At 42.9% G+C, this 9,936-nt stretch overlaps 1 protein-coding gene across 1 annotated transcript in view; it reads left to right on the top strand.

Moving 5' to 3' along the window:
• The first annotated feature begins 329 nt into the window (after positions 1 to 329).
• Positions 330 to 9,936, top strand: part of KCNK3 (potassium two pore domain channel subfamily K member 3) — a 107,031-nt gene continuing 97,424 nt past the window's right edge. Inside the window, exon 1 of the mRNA XM_087929519.1 lies at positions 330 to 1,305. Coding sequence (XP_087785645.1) covers positions 1,023 to 1,305 — 283 coding nt within the window. The 5' untranslated portion in view covers positions 330 to 1,022. The remainder of the gene's footprint in view (positions 1,306 to 9,936) is intronic.

Below are 9,936 nucleotides of genomic sequence, written 5' to 3'. Positions count from 1 at the left end.
CTTATAGACCAGGTTAGGCATTTCAGGCACACCTATGCCACATGCAGTACTACCAATCAAATTGACATTATTGTCAGTGTGCCATAACTTCATCCAATGTCTAATTTTAATTGAAGCACACTCATGCTGTTTTATGCAGGCTAGGGTGTCTAGTTTAGTGCCAACACATTGCCCCTTACTAGGAGGCATATGCAGTATACTAATGTCAACTCAAGATACTTTCGCAGTCCAGAGGGAAACAAGGAAAATGATCTTTTGTAGGGTTTTTGGGGACACAGCTTCAATCATAGAGCAATAAGTGAGAATAAGAATATTTTCAGGAAGCAGGAATTATGAGAGGTTGATTAGGGAGGGCAGTCACAATACAGGCACAGGTGAGATCCGGTAAGACAGGCAAGTTGTAGTAGCAGCAGTCTTGGGCAGATAGAGATAGACAGGTAGCAGCAAAAAAGAAAGAAAAAGGCAACAATGCTAAAAGAGGAGACAGAGTGACGGGCTAAAAGGACTTAGGGGGCCTCCTTGCCAGGACCTGCTTAGTTATGGAAAGGTCTGGGATAGCTGAGAAAGGAGAAAGAAATCTCAGACAAGAGCCTAGTGGGATGCTGGAAGTTCAAAGGTGAATCTGTAGGAGCTCGCCATCCAGCCTCAGGTCGCCTCCCCGGCCAGCCCAGTCGTCCTTATAAGGGAAACGGCAGTGGCGGCAGCGACGACGGAGGTGCAGGGTTGCGATGGAGGTGGTGCTGAAAGGACAGCTCCCGTCCCTCCCCTTCTCCCTCCCCCTTTGGAGCTGAGCGGCGGGTGCTGCCTGCAGAACGCACCGCCTTGCCCAGCACAGCCGCCGCGGGAGCCTCAGCAGCGGCAGCAGGAGCCGGAGCAGCAGCCATGAGCCAGGCAACCGCCGCCTCTCTTTCAGCAACAGAAGTAGCCGCCGCGTCCGCTCCCGCCTCCCGCGGGGCTCCCCAGCAGCCGTCCGCCGCCGCCGCCGCCGCCGCCTCCCGCGTCTCTCCCAGCTCGGCGGGACCATGAAGCGGCAAAACGTCCGGACTCTGGCCCTGATCATCTGCACCTTCACCTACCTGCTGGTGGGCGCCGCCGTCTTCGACGCCCTGGAGTCCGAGGCGGAGACGGCCGACCGGACTAAGCTGGAGCAGAAGCAGCTGGAGCTGAAGAGCAAGTACAACCTCTCCGAGGCCAACTACTACGAGCTGGAAGGGGTGGTGCTGAAGCTGAAGCCCCACAAGGCCGGCGTCCAGTGGAAGTTCGCCGGCTCCTTTTACTTCGCCATTACCGTCATCACCACCATAGGTAAGGCGGGGGACAGCTGGGCTCCGGCAGCGCCTTTCGCTGCGGCCTCTGGGCGCTTCCCCAAATTTCGCCCCTTCCTCCATAGCCCAACCCGCACCCGCATCTTCCGCTTTCCCATTTGCAGTTTGTCTCCTGCTTTTTTTGTGTGCCGGATCTTTGGGCTGTTCCTGTTCTCACGAGCAGGCTGGAGCGGATCAGCCGAGGAGAAGAGTTCAGTAACTTTATTCTGGGGAAAAAGATGGTCCAAGAATAGAGAGTGGAAAACCCACCCGCCCGGTTCTCAGATCTGTCACTACTTTTGTGGGGCTGCAGAGGGAATTATATCTTGCTTCCTTTTAGGCTTTCCAAAGCTGGCTTACTACTGTCCCATCAACCCAGCACAGCCAGCCGCTCTTTTACTCCCTGGGTGTGGTGGACGTTTTGGTCCTAGAGTATGCCGCCTGTAAATAGTTTTTACTAGGTAGCTCTTAAGCGCCTGACTGCACCTCCTTTCCCGCTCTACCCCGCATTCTCGCCTCTGGTTTTCTTCCGTGGCTTTTGCGCTTTTCCCTCAGGGAGGAGCACTAGGGAAGGCGTCCTGTTCCACGGCGGTGCCTGGGCACCTGAGATTCTCGCCTCATGCTCTTCAAGTCAAGCCGTTACCCGCGAATGGCCTTGGGGCCCCCCTCCCTCCCTCCCTCTCTTCTCGAGGCTCCCCAGCCTGGCTGTGGAAGAGTGTGCGCCTGTGTGAAGCCTGCAGTGCATGCTAAAGCAGGGGAAACAATGGGAGACAAAAGATTTTCCACTGAAAGCAAAGCCTTCCTCTCTTCTTTCTCCCACCCCGAATTTGTTTAGCCTGAGAGCGCCATATCTGAAGGCGTGTTGTGGGTTTCCGATTGCACTCACCGTATAAATCCGTTGTAGCAGCTGCCAGTTGTGGGGGGCGTGGGGAGAGTACCTGTGTGTGTGTGAATTATCTAAAGGGTTCCAAGTAAGGAGCAAAGCTCAGCTCCCCCTGCAAAAAAACAAAACAAAAAAAACCCCTTCTTGGGCTGGGTAATTTTTGGGGCTAAAAAGATGAGAAAAATCACTGCATTTCAACCCCATCCCTAAACTAGGCCCAGTGAAACTCTTCTGATTAAATTTGTGCAGAAGTGAGCTGTTAAAATATCTATTCTGGAGCACGGGCTTGAGAAATTAGAACATTCTTCGCCTGTTGGAATAAACAGACTTACTTGAAGAGAACTCCACTGTATTTAATAGATTTCTTTCCTAAGTGAGTTTGTCCAGGACTACAGCTCTAAAGAGTTGTAGAACAGTTTTATTCTTTCCCTGCCCAACAAGTTTCCCCCTTCCCTGCCTCTTGCTTACCAACCAACCCGCTACCCCTCTCCCTCCCTTTCCTATAGATCCCTTAGAATTATTTTGATGTCCACATATTCTCTCCCCCCACCCTTTTTTTAAGGAAAAAGAGATTTGCTTCCTGGTTCTCTGTTGTCCTGAAAGCATATGGGTGGTTTCTGGAGAGAACTCATCTCGATTTTTGAACAATGTCTGAATTGTTCAAAATGAGCAATATGAATATAGCAAGAGCATCTTCTGACTCTGCCTGCAATGCAGATTCCCAATCTTTTGTGTATCATCCTGATGGGAATGGAGGGGTTTTCCCTTGATGAAAAGAGCATCAGGAATCCTGTTTCCACTCTGCAGCACAGCAAGCTCAAAACTTCTCAGGTTTTAGAAAAATATCTTATGTTAAGACCCACAGTCTTCCAACCCTTTCTAGGAGGCCAAGTTTCAGTGTGTGGCATGGCATATATTGCTGAGTAAGCACACTCATGATTTCACCCATAGACCTCACCCACCTTATCAGACAGGGAATTATTTTTGGTGCAGTAAAGGGGTTGGTTATAGCAAAGTTGTTTCTACTTCATAGGTGAGAATTGAGAAGGGGAAGGAGCTTGTCCAGTGCCCATTGGTGAGGAACTTAGAGAACTCAGTCACATCAATGTAGAATTATGCCATGTTTGGATACTGCCAAAGTTTTTCTTTATTTGCTGATAATTTATCTCATGTGAGAATCCATGCAGTCTCAGCTTAGATTGCCTCACAGTTCATTAGTAAAACAGGCTTTTTGTGGGGGATGGATAAGGGGTAGCACTGATGGTAACAGATGAATTTTCAAACTGCATCACAAGATTTCACTTGTCCATGCTATTCGCAAGTCAGTTCAATTTCACAGTCAATGTTATTGTTGCATCTAAACAATTGTATCCATATTTACTTTAAAGTGAGTTCTGTTGAGCTCAGTAGAATCTACTATTAAGTAAAGTTATAGTTGTGTCATCTGTGGAGTGAACGCTATGTTCTTTTTATTTTCATTCCAACATTTCTGTTCTTTAATAGGACAAAAGCCGTTTCTTTGACACTTGTAAAACTATTAAGCCTGCTTCAGATAGAGCATTTTTAAGGACAAACAAATGCAACTGGGTACAGTGTGACATGTAGAGGAAGAGATCAGTTTAAGCTCCTAATTCTTGCTTGCAATCAGATTAATTCCTGATTTATGTTGCTGCTACATAACAGAGCGGAATTCTGGCCAAAGCCTCACAGACACCAGGCAGCCTTGAAACAGCATTCAATGAGTCCAAATTATTTTTTGAATCCCTGGCTCTTGAAGCATTTCTCTACACCCTGTCCTTCTAAGACAGCTCTTCCTGCTCTCAATCATTGTGTCTTATTTTTAGAACATTCTCTTTGCTTTGGATCATTTCATTGAAAAATGCACATTTTTATATACTGTCCTTGTCTTCATGTTCACAAAACTCTTTAAGAGGGACCATCTCTTGTCCTCCCTAAAAAAAGTTCACCCAAAAGAATGAGATAGCATTACAGAAACAGCCACAAAATAATTAAAGCCCGCTAACTGATACATGTAATCACTGTCACCAATAACCAAAAGCTGAAATACTATTTGAGCAACCTTCTAAAAAAAAATTTAAAGAACGGTTTTGCATCTTCTCTGAAAAAGTAGAGCAGCTGCAGATCATACAGATGAGCATCATCTGCCACCCTAAGGCAATCAGAAGAAGGTCTTGTGGCTTGGTCCACAGACCCTGACATGGTATAGGCATCCCAAGTAGCTCCCACTTTCAGCAAGAAAAATGTCAGTTGGATTAATGTAGGGCAAAGATATCTCTAAAGTTAGGAGATGCCAGACCAGGAAGGGTTGGAGGGTCATAATGAAGGTTCTGAAACTGTCCTCCAAAATGAATTGATAGCTAGTGGAATGTCTCCAAATTTAGCCAAATGAATCCCTGGAATCTGGAGTTTGGCAACAGATTATAGAATAGAATAACAGAGCTGGAAGAGACCTTGGAGGTCTTCTAGTCCAACCCCGTGCCTAGGCAGGAAACCCTACACCACTGCAGACAAATGGTTGTCCAATCTCTTCTTAAAAACTTCCAGTGTTGGAGCATTCACAACCTCTGGAGGCAAGTTGTTCCACTGATTAATTGTTCTAACTGTCAGGAAATTTCTCCTTAGTTCTAAGTTGCTTCTCTCCTTGATTGGTTTCCATCCAATGCTTCTTGTCCTGCCCTCAAGTGCTTTGCAGAATAGCTTGACTCCCTCTTCTTTGTGGCAGCCCCTGAGATATTGGAACACTGTATCATTCCTTCTTTTCATTAAATTAGACATGCTATAACTTTCTGTGGGACAAGGGGAGTGACATCACATGTGTCATGATATCACTGTTCACTTGCCATCATAGGGGCTTAGATGCTTATGCCTCTGCTGAGTGAAGTGTCCAAGTCACTTTTAAGGACTATTTAGCAAAGCAGTCTTTCTTCAAAGATGCAAAAGTATGAACCAGTTGATGCCTAATGGAGTTCAGGTTCTCACTGCCCTTTCAATGTATGTTCTTAGGCCTTGCTGGAATTTCTCATGCTTCGAAGTTGCTAATGTACCTTCTGCTAAAAGCAATTCCCCTTCGTAGGCATGTGCTTGAATTTGATAAAACTGAATTTGTCAACAAACCATGGCCGGGTTCTTGTCTAACGCAAGCAAGGTATGATTTACTAATTACAGTAATTAAGTTTAGTACTGTTGACCTTGAAAGAAACAAAGCACTTTTTGGTTTAGTAATAAATGTATAGCCGTTGGAAGACTTTGTGAAGCTTATGTCTGAGATAACATAAGCTGATGATTTCACATGCATCATGACAATAACCCTTATGTAAATTACATAATCTGCATGAATGACATCATGATGCACACAATATATTTGCTTTTTTCTCTCTTCCTCCATGCCCATATATCTCCGTGTTTTTGTTATTGCCGCTTCTCATGGAAAGTAAGGAAAAAAAATATGAGCAGGAAAGTCATAATGGTTGAAATAACACAACATACTTCACCTGAAACTTGAGCTAACAAAAGTAATATATAAGATGCTATATTCAAAGAAACTATATTAGAACTTAAAATAGTGGCTTAGGTCATATGTTATGCTCCCTCTATATAGCAACCCTCTATGCCATTTTAATCAGTTTATTGTTTTGCAAACTTCCAGGACAGATTTCAAAGCCAATATTAACTGAGCAGCTGTCAGTGAAAGAAGATTATTCTAGGAACTTTTGCAAAGTCAGTGAAAATACTGAGGAACACCACTGGAGTTATATGAAATTATTTTGGGGGCAATGACTGACATGGGGGGCAAAGTTTATATAAAGTAATTTTAGCTACCTTAAAGTATACATTGGCTATCAAGAAAGGTAGCAAAAAAATCCACTCCAGTTTTAAAAGCTTCATTAAAGATAAAGACTGATTAAAATAAAAAAATAAATAAAAAGCAGCCCCCCAAAAGTTTAGCTGGCTGACTAAACAAACAAAAGCCCCCCCCCCCCCAAAAAAAACCACCCTCCAATAACAGGAATCACTTGGCATCTGAAAGTAGGAAGGATGCTAAACTAATAAACTGAATCAGAGAATTTCACAATCTCAGGGGCTTTGCTGGAAGAGTTCTTCCGTTCCCCTTGCCTACCCAATAGAAATGGGATGCAGAAGAACCGACTTTATGCAAGCGGATCAGTAAGAAAAAGAAGTAGGCCTTACAAAACTTTTTAGAGATGCTGGGGTGGAGAATACAGCATGCAGAAGAGGAGACGAAACAGCTCCGATTAGTTAGTCAGTTACCACTGTATTTCTTTCCACAAATAGGAAAACATTGTGGAGAGGCTACGAGTGAGATTGCCAAAGACAGGGTGGTTCAACATTTTGTGGGAATCTAACTACACTCTCAGTATATTGCATGTGAACCAGGCTCTTAAGCCATACTATAGTTTCTTCAGCATAGCACATGACCCTTGCTTACTCAGCTTTAAGATTTAGCATGCTATGTGAATCTAGTGATGCCTCCATTTTTGCAAATCCTCCCCACTTAATCCCAATGAAGGGTGTGGCTATATGCAGATAATTCAGGTTCTCGATCTGAGACAGAAATTAGCCTTGGTTTGAGTCAGCTTACAACAACATTCGTACAATAGGTATAGCACTAGCACTTAGACTTATATAGCACTTCACAGTGCTTTACAGCCCCCTCTAAGCAGCTTTATAGAGTCAGCCTATTGCCCGCAACAGCCTGGGTCCTCATTTTACCCACCTCAGAAGGATGGAAGGCTGAGTCAACCCTGAGCCTGGTGGGATTTGTACTGCCAAACTGCAGGCAGCTGATAGTTAGCAGAGGTGGCCTGCAGTACAGCACTCTTAATCACTGTGCCACCTAGGCTGTTTACAATCTAAAGAGAAGGCCTCAATTGGGAATGGGCAGTCCTGGCTCAATGGCACAGCTTCTACTTTAAAGTGCCAGTTTCATTCCTCTCCTACCCTGTCCTTTTTGAGATATGCTGGGATCACAGCTGTCAACTGGAGTGATAGGAATCATCCAGCATATCTGGAGGACCCTAAACCAGGGGTGGCAGTGGGTAGGGGGAGGGGCAGATATTGTTTCTAAAAAAAGTTTGTGACTCTTCAGTAACATTCATTAATTGTGGTGAATGGTGATGTTGATACATTAATGATTAATTGTATGGTGTTGCCCCAATTGCTTCTAGATATTTTATAAAGGAATCAAGAACTAAATCTAATGATAGCAATCTCAGCAACCATATTATAGCTTCTACTGCTAGTACAAACTTTCATCGCTTCCAAAGGATTTGCCTTTGATGGCAGAGCTAAGAATAATTCTGGAAAAATTCTCAAGTTGCTGTGACTGTGTTGAGCTTGGCTCCTGTTGGAATATGCTTCTGTTTAAAGTGTGGTTTTTATAAGAAAGTGAACTCCGCTGAGAAATGCTTTTAGATAAACATGTTCAGGTTGAAGCTAGCTATACATTATGCATAAATTCACTTTTTGAAAAGAAAGGGAATGCAAAAGAATTTGAGAAGCAACGTGGTGTGAGTGCAAATGAGTAAGACTGATCGATCTTCATCTTGTACAGAGAGAATTAAGAGGAAGGAAGGAAGGAAGGAAGGAAGGAAGGAAGGAAGGAAGGAAGGAAGGAAGGAAGGAAAGAAGGGTTTTCCCACAGATTCTCTACTCTTTTTTTCAACTTTTTAAAAGTATGGGCATCCTTCCATGAATTTGTGCATATACATTCTTTCTTTTCACCCACTGTAAATTCTCAAACTTGGCAACTTTAAGATGGACTTCAATTTCCAGAATTCCCCAGCTAGTCATGCTAGAGTATTAGCGCCTAAAAACGGAGACCACATAGAATCTGGGCAAGATCAACATTTAGTCAGGATTTCTATCCGGACCAACCAGAAAAGGGTGTTATGCATATTTCATATTTCTCAAAGTCACTGTGTGTGAGTTGGGTGGCCATGTAAATCTATCTGATAAATAAATATATCTGAACAATAACAAATTCTAGGGGGTGCATATTTAATTCCCTCTGTAAGAAGATTGGTGGCATTCTGTAATCTTTTTGGCATATATGCAGGTGGAGCTAAAGTAAAGGCACAGTTTCAACAAAAAGTCTCATTTGGGCATATATTTATTCAACTGATTTCTATGCTGCTTCCAATGTCAAAAGACATTTCATGTTTCAAGTTATTGATAGCTCTGGTTGTTAAGTGTCATTTTAGATTAGATTAGAATACTTTATTGGCCAAGTATGATTGGACACACAAGAAATTTGTTTTGGTGCAAATGCTTTCAGTGTACATAAAAAAAAAGATACATTCATCAAGAGTCGAGAATCATAAGGTACGACACTTAATGATAATCATAGGGTACAATAAGCAATCAAATCATACTAGGAAACAGTCAATATAAATCATAAGGATACAAGCGACAAAGTTACAGTCATACAGTCACAAGTGGGAGAGGATAGCAAGATTAACAGTAATAGTAGTGCAGACTTTGTAATAGTTGGACAGTGTTGAAGGAATTATTTGTTTAGCAGAGTGATGACATTCGGGGAAAAACTGTCCTTGTGTCTAGTTGTTCTGATGTGCAGGGCTCTGTAGAGTCGTTTTGAGGGAAGAAGTTGAAACAGTTTATGTCCAGGATGTGAGGGGTCTGTAAATATTTTCACAGCCCTTTTTTTGACTCATGCAGTATACAGGTCCTCGATTGAAGGCAGGTTGGTAGTAGTTGTTTTTTCTGCAGTCCTAATTACTTTGCTTAATAAAGTGGAGGCTTGCCTGGGCCATCCAAGAAGACTGCTTATATTCTAGTTGTGCAGGCATAGGAGAGTCACTGTAGCAAGGAGAACTGGAGTAGAAGGAAGTGTAACCTCAACACTTAATCACTAAATCTTTTAGCAGCTGTTTTGTTCCAGACAACCGGGCCTCCTTTTGCAGAAACTTGTCTTTTCTTTCTTCTTTACTGGGTTCCAGCCCAGGCTTCAAAAAACTTGTTGGTCATTTACCCAAATCTAAATTCTAAAAAATATAGACTTATCCCCGTTTGAAATAAAATGTGGGAGGAAAAAAATAACAATAGAAGAGAATATCTGTAGCCCAGAGAAACAGGAAACTTGCAGTGTGAATAAAAGCAAAGCTTCCCTTTTCAAGAGAGAGAACCTGAAACTGATTTCCGATAGAGTATGTCAACGCAGTCTATTAATTTTGAGTGGCATATTTATATTGGGCAAAGCAGTCTTTCTCACATTAAGGGACCTCGCCTTGACCTTTGAGAGATAGGCTGGCACAAAGATAAGGGTTTTTTTTTTAAAAGAAAATACCTTACACATGTAATTAAAGTTTAAATAAATACAGCTCGTGCAATTAGAGTCCATGCATTTAATCATTTATCCCCTTAGTGACATTAAAAAGTACAATTCCTCAGTACCATCAATAGTTTGCACTCTGATTCATCATAACCTCTTCATTTGGGTCTCAAGGAACTTTACCTCTGCCAGGCCTGATTTATTATTGATGTCATTTGTAGCCTATGTTTCCACGTGAAATGATGATCAAGGGGGGCAGTAATACATTGTGATACAATAACATTTAGGAAAATATCATTTGCATTCAAGAGGAGTGCCCACCAACAGGCAAACACTTGCCTTTTATCCACACAGACTTTGCTTAAACAGACAAAATCTGTCTGGATTAAAAATGAGTTTGCCTGCTTGGGAGGAGTGGC

This window comes from Pseudonaja textilis, chromosome 1, assembly GCF_049901715.1.
Source record: "Pseudonaja textilis isolate UNSWEBS1 chromosome 1, rPseTex1.2, whole genome shotgun sequence".
Classification (NCBI taxonomy): domain Eukaryota; kingdom Metazoa; phylum Chordata; class Lepidosauria; order Squamata; family Elapidae; genus Pseudonaja; species Pseudonaja textilis.
Note: the sequence above shows the minus strand (reverse complement) of the source record. Positions and strands in the feature narration are given on the sequence as shown.